At 60.8% G+C, this 18,970-nt stretch overlaps 2 protein-coding genes and 1 non-coding gene across 5 annotated transcripts in view; 2 read left to right on the forward strand and 1 right to left on the reverse strand.

Moving 5' to 3' along the window:
* FANCI (FA complementation group I) overlaps positions 1-933 on the forward strand; it is an 83,718-nt gene extending 82,785 nt beyond the window's left edge. For all 3 annotated transcript variants that reach the window (XM_044230373.1, XM_044230374.1, XM_044230376.1), the window contains one exon: positions 253-933. In XM_044230373.1, coding sequence (XP_044086308.1) covers positions 253-333 — 81 coding nt within the window. In that variant the 3' untranslated portion in view covers positions 334-933. The remainder of the gene's footprint in view (positions 1-252) is intronic.
* POLG (DNA polymerase gamma, catalytic subunit) lies at positions 590-17,764 on the reverse strand. The gene is made up of 23 exons (XM_044230377.1): positions 17,608-17,764; positions 16,045-16,830; positions 13,146-13,341; positions 12,162-12,326; positions 11,910-12,056; positions 11,684-11,763; positions 10,775-10,957; positions 10,538-10,692; positions 10,244-10,370; positions 9,089-9,325; positions 8,149-8,269; positions 7,913-8,011; positions 7,488-7,595; positions 5,593-5,753; positions 4,901-4,954; positions 4,682-4,799; positions 4,101-4,236; positions 3,751-3,997; positions 2,421-2,543; positions 2,128-2,296; positions 1,796-2,004; positions 1,049-1,209; positions 590-679 (listed from the first exon to the last, which is right to left on the reverse strand). The coding sequence occupies exons 2-23, from the start codon at positions 16,668-16,670 to the stop codon at positions 621-623; spliced, it is 3,681 nt and encodes a 1,226-aa protein (XP_044086312.1). The 5' UTR covers positions 16,671-16,830; positions 17,608-17,764; the 3' UTR covers positions 590-620.
* Positions 17,765-18,005: 241 nt separating this feature from the next.
* TRNAR-UCG lies at positions 18,006-18,078 on the forward strand. Its single transcript has one exon. It is a non-coding gene; the product is annotated as a tRNA-Arg (tRNA).
* Positions 18,079-18,970: the final 892 nt, after the last annotated feature.

The following is an 18,970-nucleotide window of genomic DNA, read 5'->3' on the forward strand; positions in this document are numbered from 1 at the left end:
CAGGGGGCTCGGGGAGAGCACAGAGGCGCCTGTTCTCTTGCCCCCTGCCTCTGCCCTGCAGAAGGGCCTTGGTGCTGGCTGCTCAGCCCCGTGGCAGGCCTCCCTGTTCCTCCACAGACAGAACCACCTATCGGAGAAGGGGAGAAAGCAGGACTACCACAGGCTTTGATGAGAAGATAAAGGATTTTTGTTTTTATTTCCACGGCCTCTGAGCAGGCTTATCACATTTGAGCATTACTTCTCTCCCGCTAGGGCACTGCATCAGAGCACGAGGGACAGAACAAAGAACCAGCCAAGAAGAAAAGGAAAAAAGAAATGAAATGCCTGAGTTAATGTGAACTTTGGGGCTTCTGCTTTCTTTTTACCCAATAAGCAACAGTGCCCCGTGTCCTACAGCCTGCGCCACTGGTGGCATCTTGGCTCTGAACCCACTGGACTCCGCCCCACCTTCCCTCGGAGGCAGGCCGTCTCGGAGGCTCCTGCCGCTGGCGAGGGCTGGCCTCCCGCGAGCCCTTTTGCAAGCACAGCGCGAGCCTGAGTGTGGGAGCCTGCGCCGCCCCAATGGAACTCCACGGGAGCAAATTCGGGGCCTGCAGGCAGAGCTGCGGTCCAGGCCGGCTTCACGGTTCCAAGGAGCCTTTGGTGAGTTCAATTATCTGGTAAATATCCAGCGCTTCACCTGAAAGACAGTGCCTGTGGTTGGCGGTGCCCGGGAGCCAGCAAGGAGAGAGGAGGAAGGCAGAGCAACCGCCGGGGACAGAAGGTGCCGTTGGGGAGTGCCCGTTTTCTTTCTGTATAAAATAAGCTTATTTTCTTTTTAAATGTATCTTTCTGCTTGTTTGGTATTCAAAGCACATTTTTCACCTAAAAATGCACTTTGACCTTATACAAGGCAGCATCTTAAAATATATTTCTCTGTGGTTAAAGAGGAAATATTTTGAGTTCTGGTTTCTTCCTTCATGTGCTGTGAACATCATGGTCCCTGGAGGTCCCGAGTACGCCCTCCCTGGACCCGCCCGCACCCAGACAGCCGCGGGCTCCAGCTCACCCTGGGGAATCCCATATCTCCTTTCCATCCCAGTTGGATTGGAAGGGGTTTTACAATCCATGGTCACTTCCTTCCTGAGGCACCGGTCAATATCGACTGTGCTGAAAAAGGCGACGGACTGAGGCAGGTCATTGAGACCCAGCTTGTAGGCAAACATGCACCTGCAAGAGACCGGTCCCCTCTCAGACCCGGCTCTCCCCCCGAAGTTCAGTCAGCTGTCAGGCACAACCGCCCAGGGGCGGATGGAGAGGGCCCTGGAGTGTTAGGTACCGTCTGCATGATCCACCCATTAGGAGATCTGCTTCCCAAACTAGTTCTGAATGGTAGATCGTTATGGAACTGTGATTACTGAAGTCAACCACATAAACTAGGAATCTTACTACAAGGGAATACAGCTTGATATAGAAGATGTTTTTTAAGCCACATCGGAGTTTCAGACTACCACCGGAAAACATTGTTAACGAGGAATCATAAACTTCTGGCACTTAAGGAAACATGGATAAAAGAAAAACCTCTCAATTTTGCATGAACTGAGAAAAGCTGTCATTTGATTTTTAAAACAAAAGTCTGTGGCTAGAGACCACGATGGCAGCTACTCGTGGACACCTCCCTGACCTCCTCACTACTTCCGTCATCTAGTCTGGGTTTACGGTCTTTTCAAACCCAAGAAATCTGACCTACAGCTGAGGCTGGTCTTTTTAGGACCTTCGTTCCTAGAGAGATGTGAGCAGCCCGTGCCCCGCGTACCTGGTCAGGAGGTTGGTGATCTGCAGGGCCAGGGCCGCGCGGTAGCGGTCCTCCTCTCGCACCAGGTAGCGGACCTCATCGTGGATGCTGATGCAGAAGCGCCCGTCGATGGCAAACTCCTCAAACAGCCACCTCATGGCCACGAGCATGAGGTGTAGATAGTCCACGGCAGAGCTCTGCACCACCCAGTTCACGCGGCTGGTCATAAACTGGGGCGGAGGGGGCACAGGTCAGAGGGGTTCAGGCACACACCGGCTTGCTGTGGGGAGGTGGTGGTACGGGAGCCCTGCCCCTCCCTTGACCCCCTCTAGGCTCCGAGGACCACACACTACCTCCCCCTGGACAGCCGAGGGCTCCAGGGCCCGGCTGATGCGGCAGCCCAGCACTGGGGTACACGGGGTGTCAGACATGGCAATGCTCTCCAGCTTATTGAACATTTCGGACTCTGTGCCCCCCGTCCACGCTCGTTCGGCAACCACCTCCCACTTCTTCCAGCGTGACCTGGGGACACACACACAAAAGGCAGGCTTTGCCTTTCAGCATCTCTGAGCTAAAACTAAGGATCCCAGCTCCCCCAGGCGAACCCGGACCTGCCCTTCCTCCTTAGGACACAGAAGGTTCTTACTTCCTCGAAGCTTCTCTCTGGATCTTGCGCAGATCCTGCAGGGAAACCCAGCCGTCTTCAGTCCTGTCCACAGGGAGGTCCAACTCCCTCACGAGCCACTCGCCCTCGTCTGACAGCCGGTACCTGGGGGCAGCGTCCCCACCATCATTCCCGTGGGAGTGCCTCCTGGGTGCCCGGCCCCGGGCTGCAGTACTCACGGACACCCAGGCCCATGCCTGTGCCCCTGGGCTCTACATCAGAGGGGGAAACAGGCTGAGAGAGGGTAAGTAACTTGCCAAGAGGTGAAGCCCAGACGGGAACCCAGGCCTCCGCGGGCTACGCCATGGAAGCCCGGTAAAGGACAGACGCCAGCCTGGGAGCCAGCACGGTTACCACTGTCCTGCTGCAGACGCTGGACCGCCCAGCGACCACTGAGCGTCATGCTTTAGTGCAGGACACGCAAGGGCTGTGACCTCAGAAGGGAGAGCTGGTAGGGAATGGGATACTCCTTGAAGGGAGAAGGACATGTAGAGAAGACCGCGCCGAGCCAAGTCAGACTGAACCCCCTAAGTTTCCACTGCCCCAGACTCCCAGCTCCGGTGCGGCCTCAGACCCCACCAGGCCTGACCCTGACGGCTCCGGACGCCCGTCACTCACCTCCACACTGCACTGGGCCTTCCCCACCACCCGCGCCCTCGGGCCAAACTCCCCCGTATCCCCTTCAAAGGTCTCCACGACTAAGGCCCGACCTCACCCGTCCTAGTCGCACAGTCCCCACAGTGCGAGCTGTACCCTTCCCCGGTGTTCGCGCTCACCCCTACACCCTCACTTGCTCGCCCTGCAGCCTCCCAGGAGGAGACCTGCTCATTAAATGTGGCCCCTGGACATGGTACCTATGGAAGGCAGACCTGTCCCTCTCCTCCCGGTCTTTAAGGCCCTCCCGGGGACCCAGTAAGGCCCTGAGCACACGAGGCACGGCCAGGGGGAACAAACCGCAGCCTCCTGGAGCAAAGCCCACCCAAAGTCTCCAGGGCTCCACCGCTGCCCCTACCAACGCCCACCGCCCCGCCCCGCCCTCACTCGCTCCCCGGACCCCACGCCACCGCCGTGCCGCTGCTTCGTGGCAACACAGAAGTCCAGCCTAACTGATGAAAACTGCTTCAAGTTATTCAATAAGCAAATGTCACAACCTGTGGGCCAACCATCCTGGAGCCAGGTCAGAGGGCTGGAGGGAGAGGAGCCGAGAGAGGGCTCAGGCCATGGGGAAAGCGAGATGTGACGAGGGCGGTGAAAGGAAGCAGAGGAGGCCTAAGGCCCTGGGGGAGACGCCGATGGGGGAGAGGCCCCTCACCTGCGAAGGCCCTTGGTGACCGCGTACATCTGCTGGGCCTTCTCGGCTGCCTCCTGCCGGGTGAGCCGGTGGTTGAACTGCATCAGCAGGCGCTCGGCGAAGGGCTGCCCCGCCCCGTAGATGCGGCCGTAGTTGAAGATCTTGGCATGCTCCCGGCTGATGCCCACGGTCGCAGCGGTCTTACTGTGCAGGTCAGTGCCCCTGCTCTTCCTGCCCTGCAGCGTCATCCAGCCAAAGGCCGTGCAGCCTGGGGAGGGGGGAGGGGGGCGGGGAGCCAGGCGTGAGAAAGGCGGCCTGGAGGCGTTCTGCCAGCCCCACCGCTGCCTCGGCTCCGGCCCGGCCCCTCTCACCGTGCATTCCCGCGAAGTGGGCATCTCCCAGCACAGCGGCGATCCACAGCTCCTGCGAGTCCACGTCGGCGCCCACGAGCACATAGCCGGGTGGGGCCTGCACCATGGCCTTCAACTCACTGCCTACTCGGTCAGGCTGCGGAAGGAGGAGGTCAGGCCCTCCCCAGACACCCCAGTGAGACTCCTCCCCCCACCCCATTCCTGGAGCCGGGCTCCACTGAGAGTGCTGGGCCTTTCCTGACCGGGCGCCTTCGGTAATGCCAAGCACGGCCCCATGCTCCACCCCCAGAGGCTCCCAGGACAGCCGCCGAGCAGCAGCGCGAGGGGACAGTAGACATCCGGCCCCGCCTCCACCCCGCCGCAGCTGTGCGCATCACGCCTCGTCCGTGTCTGACTACGAGGAGGGGCTCAGGTCAAGTTTGCTAAAGGAACCACAGAGCGGCAGAGCTAGATTTGAACTGGGGTCCCGACTGCCCCAAAACTTAGGTTCCTTTTCGTGCTCCTCTGGAAAACCCTCTGTACCCAGTTTCTAAGGAACCCAGGAGAGGCAGCATAGAGACGCGAGGGCAGCGCACACATACCCGGGCGTTGCTGGCAGTAAGCCACGTAGGCTCCACAGCCCGGCGCGTGATGGTGCCAGCGGTCACCACCTGAGGCAAGATGGCCCCGTAGCGACCTTCCTCATCGTAGTCGGGATGCCTGGTAGGGTGGGGGAGAACGTGAGTCTTGGCAGCTTGCTGTAGTCCTAGGTCCTCCCCTACTCAGTTCTCCCGTCCCCTCAACCACTTGGCAGGCCATACCTGGTCACAGCACGGGGCAGAGCCGACCTGGGCAGCCACACCACCATCTGGGAACTGCAGGGACAGGACTGAGGCTCAGGAAAGCCAAGAAGAACAGAATCCAGCTCTGGAGGCCACCGCGTCCCCTCCTGGCCAGGCCTCACCCTCTCCCCACCGACTTCATTCAGGGCGGCCGAGGCACAACCAAGGCCTGGGGCCCTAAGATCCCTCATCCAGGAGTATATGCCATCTGAGAACCAGGCAGGCCCCCCAGATGGCTTCTGCCCTGCCCCAGAGTGTCTGTGAGGAGTCTGACCTCGGCCCTGCCACGAGCACCTCGGCCACACTCGGGCAGACCTGAGCAGCCACGGCAGCAGCCTTCTGGCCGCCAGCCCTGCGGCAGAGGCCAGCTGCCCTCAGGCCCCTCAGCCACATGCAGGGCTCCAGCAGCTCCGCCACCCAGGCCCAACCACACCACTTTCTACATAAACACAGAGGCTGAGGCTAGGAAGGAAAGGGGCCTGCCCGCAGTCACACGGCACCCAAACCACAAGAAGCCAAACCTCAAGACTGTCGCTGGGCTGTCCCTCCGGTGCAGCACAGGGGGGTGGGGGGGGAAGCCTGGGTGGGAGGTGGGAGACGGGGATCCCAGGGCTGCCGTAACCTGGCCAGGGGCACAGAGCACAGGTTTCCACCCTCCCACGGTGGCCCACCTGATTCGTTTATGGGCATTCCTCCAGAAAGAAATCATTTTGTTGATTTCCAAGGCACGGGGCCCGCTGGCACCTCCTGGGCCGGCCTGCAGGGTGCCATCTTCCATTTTGGGCAAGAAGTCCTTGGCAAAGGGGCTGCCCACGTTGCAGCTGCTACCATCCTGAAAAGGGCAAAGGAAGCAGGGGCTCTTGGAAGCTGGTGGCAGACCCCCTAAGGAACCCCCTGTGCACCTCAGCTCTGACCACCGAGCCCAGAACCTCAAGCAAACCGGTCTAGGGAAATCCCCAAATGCAACACAGGTGCAAGTGCACGCACCCACATGCACAAGCAACGGAGACACAAACGCCATCTCCCTCCACCAGGCAGCTGCCCCCTTGTCTGGGGTGGGGGAGGGAACACAGGATCCGAGGTCCCCAGCAGATGCCCCACACTGCAGAGCGCGGACCCATACGGGCTTTCATCCTACATGTGTGTATTTATGATAAAATTATGACAGGGATGCCTGGGTGGCTCAGCCGTTAAGTGCCTGCCTTTGGCTCAGGTCATGATCACCAGGGTCCTGGGATCGAGCCCCTCATCAGGCTCCCTGCCCAGCAGAGAGCCTGCTCTGCTCTCCCTCTGCTGCTCCCCCCGCTTGTGTGAGTGCATATACGCACACTCTGTCAAATAAATAAGATCTTAAAAAAAAATACGATAAACAGCACACGGTGAAACTGTCATAGAAATACCTAATAAAACAGAAGTGTAACAGTAAGGTGCCTGGGTGGCTCGGTGGGTTGAACCTCTGCCTTTGGCTCAGGTCAGATCTCAGGGTCCTGGGATCGAGCCCCAAGTCGGGCTCTCTGCTTCCTCCTCTCTCTCCCTACCTGCCTCTCTGCCTATTATCTGTCAAATAAATAAAATCTTCAAAATAAAAATTTAAAAAATCATTTTTAAATCTTTTTTTTTTTAAGATTTTATTTATTTATTTGTCAGAGAGAGAGAGGGAGAGAGAGCGAGCACAGGCAGACAGAATGGCAGGCAGAGGCAGAGGGAGAAGCAGGCTCCCTGCCAAGCAAGGAGCCCGATGCGGGACTCGATCCCAGGACGCTGGGATCATGACCTGAGCCGAAGGCAGCGGCTTAACCCACTGAGCCACCCAGGCGTCCCTAAAAAATCATTTTTAAAAAAAGTGTAACAATGAACTGTAATAGAAGTTATGCATATCTGTATTCCCTCAAAATATCTCATGTACTGTATCCACCCTTCGTGCACTGACGTGAGGGATAAAATGCCTCCTGTCTCCGTGCGATGAAGTGAGGTCAGTGACACAGGCACAGGCCGAAGCCTCAGTCTCCTCGTGGCCCCCTGAGGCTGCCTCAGCAGGAAGATCCTCAGCGGACACAGGGCAGCTCAGTCAGCTGAGCATCTGCCTTTGGCTCTGGTCATGATCCCAGGGTCCCAGGACTGAACCCCGCATCGGGCTCCCCATCCTCTGCAGGGAGCCTGCTTCCCCCTCCCCCCTCCCACTGTCTGCCACTCCTCATGCTTGTGCCATCTTTGTCAAATAAATAAAAGCTTAAAAAAAAAAAAAAAAAAAAAAGGGCAGATCAGCTGCTTCAGGATGGAGGCTGACCCAGGGAACCACCCACTGTGGGACACCAGCACCCATCATGTGACCCACACGCCGGACACCTGACAGCCGCCGTCATTTAATCGTACCACCATGCCCCTCGCCACCCAGCTTCCAGGAGGCAGAGACTCCAAGAGATGGGGAACTGTCTGGGACCATGCCCTGCCCCACCACGTGTGTTGCTCCTGTGCTAGGGCGCTTCTGGGCTGAGTCACTCCAGGGACACGGGCGCCCAAGGCACAGTGAGGGCAGCACGGGACAGGCGTCTATCAGGACACACACCTTGTGAGGCAGCTTGAAGAACCAGCAGCCGGGGACGTCCACGTCGTTGTAAGGTCCGTTGCCATGGTGATAGGCTGGCTGGCTGCCTTTGGGGCCACCAGCGGCAGTCTGTGGGGGCCACACACCTAGATGAGGCCCTGCTCAGCACCTGCATTCGGCGAGGGCCAGGGCATGGGAAAAGGGCCTGAGGCAGCCAACGGTGTGCTGAGAAGTGGCAGGATGACCACGAGCCTCAGGCTCCCTCCTCGGCCTCCAAAAAACACGGGGCCACCCACGGGCAAGGCAGTGTGTCCCCACCCCCACCCCCGGGACCTTGGGAACGCTCTGGCAAGGGGGAGAGCTACGTAGGACACAAGAGCAAGGCCCCGCCACCCAGAGCCTGCCGAGCGCCCGCCCAGACAACCCCAGCCCAGAAGCCCGCTCACCAGAGCCGGGGGCTGACTGGGGACAGCCGCTCCGCAGCGCTCCGCCCTGGCCTCCACCTCCGCTTCGGCCTCTGCTTCCAGGCAGCCCAGTTCTTCCACCTGGATGGGCCCAGGTGCCAAGGAAGTGAAGCAGGGGGCTGGCCTGGGGCCAGCACCCCAGTGACCCCAGGGCGCCGCCCCCACCCAGAAGGCCACCTGTCCCCGGGAGGGAGCGGAGGCTTCAGAGCTGCCCTCACCGTCTGCCACATGGCGCTGCCGTCGGCGAGCAGGAACTCCTCCGCCAGGCCTGCCTGCTGGGGCTCCGGCTGCTGCTTCCCCTGTTCAAGACAGTGCTTCCTGTACAGGGACTCGATGGCTCTGTGCAGAGAAGAGCAGCGGCCTCTGATTACGCGGGGCCCAGGCCGGGCTCGGTGGCTCGCTAGGGCCTTCCGCAACTCCCTCTGCTCAGGCCTCAGAACCAGCTCAGACAGGGAGTCACAAATCCAAGTAAAACACAACACGCCGGTGGCAGGCGAGGGTGCAAGCCCTGGTCTGACCCCAATCCGAGCTCCCAGCTCGCAGCAGCCGCCTCCCCTGGGAAAGCCCTGGGAGCTGAGCAGCCTCACCCACGGGACCCCGGGCCCCTTTTGTCCCCAGGGCTCTGCAGGTAACTCGGGCTGTCCTGCAGAGCCGGGCCTCCCAACTTGAGCCATGTCGAGTGCCATGGCTTGTCCCCAACACCTGCCTGTCCAAAGCTCAGGACTCGGGATCTCAGACAAGTCCAGAGACTTCCCGAGACCTCTGTTCTGCCAACTCTACCGTGTGGCTAACCACTGGATCTCACGCGGCTGCCTGCGAACCAGCGAGGGGCACCACGAAAGCTTCATGATCAGAGCGGAACTCGTGCTTGATAAACTCTACACAGGCAAGAAAAACAGCCCACCTCCCCTGCTGCTCCTGACAGCCCCCGGCAGCTGGCTCCTGGGAAGGCAGCTGTGCCACTGGACCCGAGGCAGGGCCTCAGGCCTCCACGCCCCTGTGGGACTCTGACCGCACAAGGAAAGGGCAGCCCCGGAAACGAGGACTCACACCCAGACCCTCGCACCCCAGCTCTTCCCGCTGGCCTGGGCCAGGCTTGGGTCCTCCAGCAAAGGGAAGGGATCCCCAGACTCCACCTTTTCCTTTCTTGGGCCTCACCTGTAGGGGCAGGCCACCCCAGCTGAGGCCGGGGTGGTTTCCACGGGCGCCTGGGCCAGGTTGTCCCGCCGCCCGGGCACCAGGTACCCCCAGCCATGCCGCTCCGAGCAGTGCAGAGGGAAGCCATCCCAGGTCATCGCCATGAGTTTCGGAGTGACCCGCATCTGCAGGCTGAGGAGGCTGGGGCCCGGGGTCCACGCGGGGTCATCTAGCCGGGGACAAAGCTTCCGGTACCACCTGTGCCCCACCGGAGGAGAGCAGTGTCACCGCGGGGAGGGGAGGACAGCACAGAACCACAAGCCAGGCTCCCTCTCCCATGACCACGCGCACCCTTCAAAGCCCCAAGGCTTTCTGGTGACCTCAGCCTAGAGTCCCAGTCCCCTCCCTCTGTGGGTACACCCATGACCCCCAGGACGTCCCCTAGAATAATTCACGTATCTGAAAAGGAAGATCCCAGGTCAGGCCTACCAGACTAGTCAGAAACCAAGGCCTGTAAGTGTGGCCCAACACTGGGCTCCTTCCCAACCTCCATTCCATACAGAGTAACTGGCCCGAGAAGACAACAGATCTGCCCCATTGCTGTTCCAGGGACACACCAGGGCTTTCAGAGCCCCATCTCTCACACACTGTTCACCACCGCCAACCCAAAGGTTGTACACAACTTAGACCTCCCTTAAGTTGTGAACAGATCCTGCTATTCAACTCGGTTGCCCCTATTTTCTCATCTCTGCCTGTCTATGAGGCTCATAAAAATCCCCTCCTCAAGGAAGCCTTCCCTGATTTCTCCAGGCAGAGTTAGGTACTGCCTCAACACTGCTCCCTCTTCCTTCTCATCAAGAATATAAAGACCAGCTGCCTGGGATGGTTTTCATGCCTAGCTCCTCCTAGGGAGAAGCAGATCCTAGAAAGGAACTGTTCCTATCTGTACCCCAAGTGGCTGCGGTGGGCCCAGCATTCAGCAGGGGCTCAGTGCACTTGCACTGAACGAGACCAGCAAGCTGGGGGTCAGAATGAGCAAGTGACTGGAAGACAGAAGGAAAGGCAGCAGGTCCCCAAGGGTTCCCCGCAACACCACCCTGGTGCTGGGGCCCAGGAAAAGGGAGTCTCATGGGAGAGGAGGTGTGCACTCTGGACACATGAGGGGCTGAAGCTCACCCAGGGTGTCCAGGAAGGTGCTGGGGCCGCTTGGGCAAGACCTCTGCAGTCCCCTTCAAGCGCTCCAAGCAGGCACGAGCCATGCCATCTCGCTGAACCTCCTCCTCCTCACTGGGGGGGCCGGGGTCTGCAGAGGGTGGGCAGGACCATCAGGACCCGCGGAAGGGTCTCTCTGGAAGACCTGCCCAGCCTACTCATCTCTGGAAGGCCGGAGGACCCCTTTCAGTGGTCCCAGTGGGTCCCAGGACCTTCCCGGGGACCATCCCTGCCCCACCTCCCGCCCATGCTCCCCACCTTCCTGATCCGTGGGCTCCCCAGGGGCCCCAGCCCCCTCGATGGGCAACTTGCTGGCTGTAGTTGGCTCCTTCCTCTTCACCTTCTTTGCCTTCTTCTGCTTAAACTCTTGCAGGTCCCACTCCAGGTCCCAGAGCCAGGGGTCTTCCTTGTACCTGCAGAGCGAGCACACCAGGGCGGCGTAAGGCCCAGCCCACCCGTACTCACCTAGATCCTGCCCTCCCAAGGCCTGCCTACCTCTGTCCTGAGAGCAGCTGGCAGGCGTCGTTGGCCAGGTCCATCAGTGACTTCTTCATCTCCCGCTGGAGCTCCTCGTATGTGCTCTGCGCCTCTGCCAGGTACCGCTCCCAGTTGTGGTTCACGGGCAGGTAGGAGACCCCCATCTCCAGCATGCCAGCCAGGGTCACTGGGTGGGGGCACCTGGGGGTGGGGGGAAACACCGCGGCGGTCAAAAATGGCCCCAGAAAGCAAGGCGTGGGCCCAGTCCCTGAGCCAGTCCGGCGAGCCTCAACCTGACCACCCAGGCAGTGTAGCGCTGATGCCAGACCGGGTCTCAAGCCCAGCTCAAAGACTGGAACCCTGAGATGCTAGGTAAGTCGCTTCCCCTGACATAGATAGCTCCTCTCTCTATCAAGGGGATACAGTATCATCCCGACCTCAAGGGATAATCCTTGTGACAGTTACAGGCAAAAGTGGAAACAGGTACCTTCTCCTATGTCAAGCCTCAGCACCCCGCACTGCGCTAGATCACAGACAAGCCTCCCAGCGGGGCTGGACGTTATTTGTGCGTGCTTTACAGACACACACAGACTCCGAGAAACCAAGTGACCTGCCCAAGGGCAAATGAATGAGGTAGGCCAGTCGATTCAAATGAAGTCGAGGGGACACTTGTGACTGGCCACACCGTATGAGTGACTCGCTAGCAAACATGACCACGACAGATGTGAAGCCCTGGGCTCCGGGTCTGGGCACGGACACGGTGCTCAATCAGCCAGGACCACACAGGAAGCTCCGCCACAGCCCTCAGCTCTCCCCTCCAGGCCCTGGAAAGGCTAAAGTCCACAGGCTGAGGGAGACCTTTTGACCAAGGACCCAGGTACTGGCACTCTACTGACCCTCATGGGTTCCCACCGGGGCCCCCCTCACCTCTCCAAGAAGAGCGGTAGCTGCTGCTGGAAAACCTCACAGGTGGCCCACACGTCCTGGGCACAGTACTGCATCAGGTCCTGGCACAGGCGACAGGAAGGCGCTGGGTGGGCAGCCATCCCACTGCCATCGCCAGGTCTCGGGGTCAGGTTGGGCAGCCACACTCCCTGGGGTCAGCTAGGGGCTGCCACGGCCCAGCCCCCAGAGCCCCTCGCCAGCACCGTACCTGGAAGTTCTCACGGATGTCCTTCATGCTACCCTTGACAAACAGCTCTCGAGGCTCCTTCTCTAAGGGGGGCCCCCCCACATAGAGGCCATGCACGTCTGCCAGATTATTGACACTGCTGATGTCCAGCCAGTCCCAGGACGAGATCTGGGGGGGCCAGAGCGAGGGATACAGATTAGCCTCGGGACAGACAGGCAGGCTGGTGAGACGGTCCCAAGCAACCCACTCGGCCTCCCGCAGTTGAGCGCTCACCGCTGGGCCACCGGCTTTGCGGGCGGCCTTCTGGCCTCGCTGCGTGGGGTGTTGGGCCTTGCGCTTGCCCTGCTTGGCTGCCATCCACAGACTGCGCTGGAAACCGCTGAGCCCCGAGATGGCCATGTGCATGCTCATGGTGTCCAGGAAGCGCATGCGGGAGCCCTGTGGGGGGAGGGGGGCTGGAGCGGAGGCCACTCGGCACCGCTTCAGGGGTGTCACCCCACCAGCCCCTCCCCAGCCTCCTATCACACGACCTTCCAACACTTAAGACTCTCGTGCTCGCTCACACTTAGCCCTCTGGCGGGGACAGGCTCGCCCTCCCCCATCCCACCCTCCAAGGGGCAGGCCTGGCTAAACCACAACACACGGTCCCTCCCTGCGGGTCCGGCCACAGCTCTGAGGGCTGCCGTGGGAACAGAGGGGCCAGACCGAGGCCTTCTGAGCTCCCAGGCTCGGCCCCCCAGCCCAGCCCTGCCGCTCGCAAGCTCTGTAGCCCTGTTCAGGTCAACAAGGCTACCCTCACCAGGCCACCCTTCTGCTGGGCTGGCTGTAAGGAGGCATCGTTCAACTCCCCCCCACCCCAACCCTGCCAGGTGGCTTCTGCCTGCACCCCCTTTCCGCAAATAAGGAAACGGAGGCTCGGGGACGGTAAGGCGCTCGTGCTGCTTGCCCCTGTTGGGGGCAGGTGTGAGCCCAGGCTGTGTGGCCCAGAGCCTCCAAAGACCCACGCTACGCTCCACACCACCACGCGGAGAGAAGGGGTAGCGGTACTCCCTGACAACGCCCGCGCCATACCAGGCCAGTCCTGGGGATGAACAGCAGGGCCCAGGGCCCAGGGGCCGCGCTGGTCAACAGGCAGGCCCCGCAGCTGCTACCAAGATAGAGACGCTGACAAGGAAAAGCAATGCCTTCCCTAGCCCCCAGGGCCAGAGCTCTCAGGCCACCCCCTGCCAGAAGCCACCCTGGCCCCAGGAACCTTACCTGGATCAGGTACTGCTCCCTGATATGGGCTCGATCAAAGCACACGTTGTGCCCCACCACCAACTGCTCCTGCCAGCCGCGCCAGGTGGGGCCGCCGGCACTGGCAGGGACCTCCAGAGGAATGAGGTCAGCCGGCGACAGCTGGCTGGTCCAAGAGTAACGCTCTTCCACCAGCCGCCGGCTGCACCAAGAATACCTAAGGGAGGCGAGAGGCAGACAGGCTGGGCACAGGGGCGGCCGACTTCCACTCCGCGACACCCACCGCACACCTACCGCCGCGAGCCGGCTCCCGGGCTAGCAGCTGGGAGGCGAGCGAGCCCAGGGGGTGCTCCCCACCCTCACGGAGCCGGAGAGCGGGTAGGGACGTGTGGGAGGGAGGTCAGAAAAGCTCCTTAACTTCGCCCTTCCACAGATAAAACAGAGCTAAATGCTACATGCTTGGGGGTCCCACGCGGGCACGGGGCTGGACCCCAACAAGGTGGTGGGGTCCAGGGTTCACAAAGTCTGTGTTTATGAGCACTGTCGGCCCCTCGGGTCTGGAAGCACCCAACAGCAGGTGTTCAAAACGTTAGTAAGGCAGACAGACAATTCCAACAGAATCCGAAGTGGGAATTTTTTTTTTGGGTTGAAAGTGGCAAAAAAAGAAAAAAAAAAGAAAAAGACAAATGCTGCACATGTACAGGATGAACCATCTAAATAACGGCTGGAAAGACTCTGAAGGACCAAGAGCAAATCACGCACCGTGGAGCAGGTGCGGGCCTCTCCGAGCCACCCGAGGAGAGCCGAGGGCAAGTGGGGGCCTGGAGGGGCCGGGCCACCCGGGCAGAGAAGAGCACCATCTGCGGGCGCCTGACCCCGACTCAGGGCAAGGCTGGAGGGTGCCCAAGATCCACGAGGCCAGGCATGGCAAGGCCACTGAGGAAAAGCCCACTGTGAACCACAGATGACGCCAGAGAGTCAAGGCCACTCAGCATCAAAGGGAGTGATGAGGCCTCGTGTGACCTCTGCAGCCACGCAGGCGCCCCGGAGCAGCGGGCCATGCGCCCCTGCCGCAGCTTCAACAAACACAACAGCGCCTTCCACAGGGGAGGGGGAAACGGGCAGAAAGCGGCTCCTCGTTTTAAACCTGCTCAAGTCTAACTCACAACCAAATGTGGCGATACGCTCAGGGACGCAGGCCGCGACCGCCTCCCCCTTCTGAGCCCTGGCTGGAAGAAGAGGCTGGAAAATGTCACATGTCTGAGGCTATGGTGACGGCAGGAACTCCAGGCACAACAAAAAGGCCAGACTGGTGTCAAAATCCAGGGCTGCAGCTGCGCACAGAGCCGTCTTACTACGCGTCTGTGACAAAAAAGCAGCCAACACGCAAACACGTGTGGCACATTCAAGAGGTTTCGAATCAATGCCGTTAACTCTCTACACTTGTCCTGTGAACCGCAGATCAATGTTGGCACCCGCGTCACGTCCCCCTAGTGCGACGACCATAGTCCTCAGCCACAGCCTTTGGGAAGCTGCTCTGGGGAATGTCTAAGCTGCGCCCCCTGGGCCCCCAAAACCACCCCAAAATCTCAGGCTGACCTGGAACTTGCGGTTACACAGCCACACGGGAGGGACATGCCCAAGTTCACAGCAGACTGTTCGGAGGGGCCCCATCTGGCACTCCCCGCCCCTCCTGTCAGGCTCCCAGGAGGAAGGCCCCCACGGGAGCCCAGGCCTCGGCAGGGACTCCTGCCACCCCGCAAACCGAACAGTTGCCCTCAGGACCGCTGGCAAGAATGGACTGAGGATGAGAGGGTGGGGAGGCCGGGGAGAGGGAGGAGGAGGGAGAGAAAAGGGGGCTTGAGGTAAAATGGCCAAAAATGACCGAGAGATCAAAAACCAAGTCTTTCTTGTCACTGGTTTCCTAATTTGCCTTCAGCCACCACAGCCTGCTTTACCTTCTCAAACGGTGGGTGGTACTCCCTCTATGTGGACCGTCAAGTCACATAGGAAGCACTGAGATTCTCGTCTCAACTGGGACTAAATCAATGCGGTATCTGGTTTTGCTCTTTTCAGCCATTAATGCCTACCTTATCTATTTAGCCATGTTTTCACCATTTTCAACTGCATATTTAACATTTCGCAGCTTTCTGTACAAAGATGTAGCTTCCAATAAGGATAAAGAAACTGCTAACTTTTGTGCTGGCCATGCCTGAAAGCATTGGGGCTGTAAAGAGTATTTTAATCCTGGAATGAAGAATAAAAAAGGGGAGAAACAGGACTGCCATCATTGTTTGAAAAAGAAACGTGGGTAGCACTTAGAAAGTTATTTAAAAAGAAGAGAGAGAAATTTGGATATACCTTCCGGGGACCAAAATGCCTGTTTGGGAGGCTGGGGGCAATGAGGGGTTGCGGGGGGTGGGGGGTGCTACATCTGGGTGGGAGTGTGTTTGGCGACATTGTAGGGATAGCTGGTCTGGCATTTAAGGGAGCAGCTGGCGACGCTAAATGCTCTGTACTGTCTGGGGCAGCCCATGAAAACCACCAGCATCCCCAAACAGAAACACTGTTCAAAAGTCTTGGACTAACTTCTCAGGAAGCAATTAGGGGAGGGGGAAAGGCACCCCATCCAGGTGGTCTCCCCTAGGATCCCGAGTACAAGCTACTGTCGTTCTCCACACAGCCCCTGTCACCACCTGCCGTTGCTTGGGTGTTTGTTAACTGCCTGTGTCTTCCCACCAGAATGTAAGCTCTGTGAAAGCTGGGGTCAAGCCTACTTTAGTTCACCACGAATCCGCAGTCCCTACAACAGCACCCTGGTGGCACACAGTGGGACCTCCGGAAACGTTCACTGAGACCAACCATTCAGCTGGGCCCCCCCCACCCGTGCTAAAGTCCCCGGAGCCCAGCCCCTACTTACCAGGCCGAGGGGGATATGGCCACCGCCAACGTGGGGCAAGTTCCCTCTGCCAAGCAGACCTCCACGTCGAACACCAGGGCCCGCTCCTCGGGGATGGCCACGGGTACGGCCTCCCCCGCGGGGCCGTACCGGGTCCAGCCCTCCGCCCAGGCCCAGCTCGGGGGCTGGGGGGGCAGCTGGGCCTGCAATAACGAGTTGGCCGCCTCCAGGTAGGGCAGGCTCTGCTTCTGGGCCAGGAGGCGGAAGTGCTGGTCCAGGCTGCCCCCGTAGAGGGGCGGCAGGCGCAGCTCCACGTCCGGCAAGGGCGTGGCCGGCTGCCCCCAGAGCCCGTGCCGCTGCAGGTGCTCGACGCTGCGGCGCACCGCGGCCTCGCCGGCCGTCTCCCCGCCGCGCCCGAAGATTTGCTCGTGAAGCCCTCTCGAGAGCATCTGGATGTGCAATGGGCTGTGCCGCAGCTGCCCGCCCTCCGAGGATGGCACTTGCTGCGGCGGCGACGGCGGCTGCCCGTCGCTGGGGACGGGGGCGGGGCCGGAGCTGGAGACCCAGCGCCCCGGAGCTGGAACTGGAACTGGCCCTGGCCCGACGGTGGTGGCGCCGGCCACCCTCCTCCAGAGCAGGCGGCTCATGGTTGGTGCAGGGAGCCCCCCGCTGGGAGTCAGGACACCTGGCTTTGGGCTCCAGCTTGGCTGCTTTTACTGGCCGAAAGACGTGGAGGGAGACACGTCCTGTCTCTGTTTTCCAGTCAGTGAAATGGGTCTGACCATGCCTGCCTTCCACCCACAAATCCTGAAGGAGACAGACGATACCAAGTGTTATTTCTCACATGTGCGGGACGTGGTCTGTGACGAGCCTCACTCCTCGAGCACTCCCTGCGTCCCAGGCAGCGTGCCCGGAGCTTTTAGGGACATTTTCTCAGGGAAGCCCCCAACAGCCACGAGAATCACCAACACCCCTCCTGAGGACACTGAGGTTCAAGCAGGTGCATCAGTGAACTTGGGGGAGGAGGAGGCAGTGGTTACGAGCGACGGTCCCGGAGGAGGACGCGGCGGGTTTGAATCCCGGCGCTGGCTGTCAGGAGATGCGTGACCTTGGGCGAGCTCCCTACGGCCCCAAGCTCCTGCTCCGTAAAATGGGATTACGGATTCTATCGGTCACACGGAACCGCTGTGCGGGTGACTCAGGGCGCACAAGTCGCGAGACCCGACCCTCGGCAAACGCTTGCCAAAGGGCGGCCGCCAGCTCCGCGACCGGCGCGGCCCCAGGGCCTAGCGCCGCCAGGTGCCAGCCCCCGGATTCGAACCCGCAGTGCGGGCCGCCGGCCCCCGGGGCTCCCACCCGTGCCCGGACCGTGGGCCCGCCGGCCCAGGGCGCCCTGCAGGAGGCCGCGGCCCCCGCGCGCCCGGGCGCCCGCCCGTGCCCGTGCCCGGCGGCGCGCGGTGCGCCCTGGGACGAGCCTCCGCCCAGCTCCGGGCCTCGCTCCCCGACTGGAGAGGGAGGGGCCGCACCGCCGCTCGGCGACCCGGCCTCCCCGGCTCCCCGCCCCGGGCCGAACCCGCCGGAAACCTCGGTCCGTCCGGTGCTTCCCGGGCTGCGGCTCCCGACCCCAGGCCCACGGAGCGGCGTCTCCCTCCGCACGGCCTACGCAGCCTCGGGGTGGCGTGTGGCCTCCACCCGACCAGTCCGCCTCGCTGGCAGCCGCAACTTCCCGTCTGCTCCCCGCTCCGTCCCGCGGCTACCCGAGAGGCAGGCGGGAGACTCCCGGCGCGACCAATAAGAGCGCCGCAAGTGGACCGGTCCGCCCGCAGGGGGGAGAGGGAGACTTCCGGGTGGGCTCTCCCGGCAGTACCCTGGTAGCCAAAGTCCAACCTCCCCTGCCCAAGGAACAAATGGATTGGTCCCAGGCAAGCCGGTGGGCGGTAAAGCTACTTTTCAGATTGTCCAGAGAGAGATAGGCGTCGGGCGGCCGCGTGGCCTAATGGATAAGGCGTCTGACTTCGGATCAGAAGATTGCAGGTTCGAGTCCTGCCGCGGTCGCAGCGGGTCTGCTTACAATTTTTGGCCTAATCCTCCTTAGGAATACAGCGTCGCGACCCGCGTTTCACCCCACACTGAGAGCTGGGAACGCCGGGATTCTCAGAAGTAACGGTTCCTCCCTCCGATCACGTCCCTTTGAAGTGACTCACCTACGTGTCCCGGACCCCGGGGCACGTTTCTAAATTGCACCACCAGCCGCGCGTACCCGCGACGCAGGTGGAGGAGGATGGAGAGCGAGGGGCATCGTTTAGGGAAACCCTAATTCACACTCGATTGGTTTGTGGGAATGACAAGGGTTCGCAGCTGGAAGGGAGACGCGTCCTCCCCCAGCCCCGTGCTCCAAACATACTGCCTTTGGGGGAACCCGAGTCTGCGGTCCGGGCGCCAGCACCCCGCCCGAGCGCCTGGGGAGCCTTCCAGCCTTTTCGGTCTCCCGCCTCCTCATCCACCTCCTCTTGCTCCAGGGGCCGCAGCCGCTCTGCTGTCGGTGCCCGTTGGTCCCTGGTCCATAGACTGTAAAGTACCTGGAGGAATGAGGCCCTCGTGAATAACGAGAGCCTGAGGCTTGGAGCTTGGAGAGCAGCTGCGCGGATTTAAGGTCACGGGAGATCTGAGGTCGGCCCGAGCTCACAGAGCTGATTAAGGACCACGTTCTGGCCTCGCTGGAAGTCAGTCCCCACCTTCCAGCCTGTGCATGTGTGGGGACACCCTGAATGTATTTGACAAACTGACCGTATTTTCCGAGGGTAGCGTGGGCAGATAGCCAGGCTGCTCCCTGCCTCCTCCTGTTGCCCCCAGAGAGGCAGCGAGAAGCCCCAGACCAAGGCTTGGGAAGGCAGCACTGAGCCTTGATTTTTCCATACATTTCCCCTTTATTTTTAAGTATGAGATA

This window comes from Neovison vison, chromosome 13, assembly GCF_020171115.1.
Source record: "Neovison vison isolate M4711 chromosome 13, ASM_NN_V1, whole genome shotgun sequence".
NCBI classification, from domain to species: Eukaryota; Metazoa; Chordata; class Mammalia; order Carnivora; family Mustelidae; genus Neogale; species Neogale vison.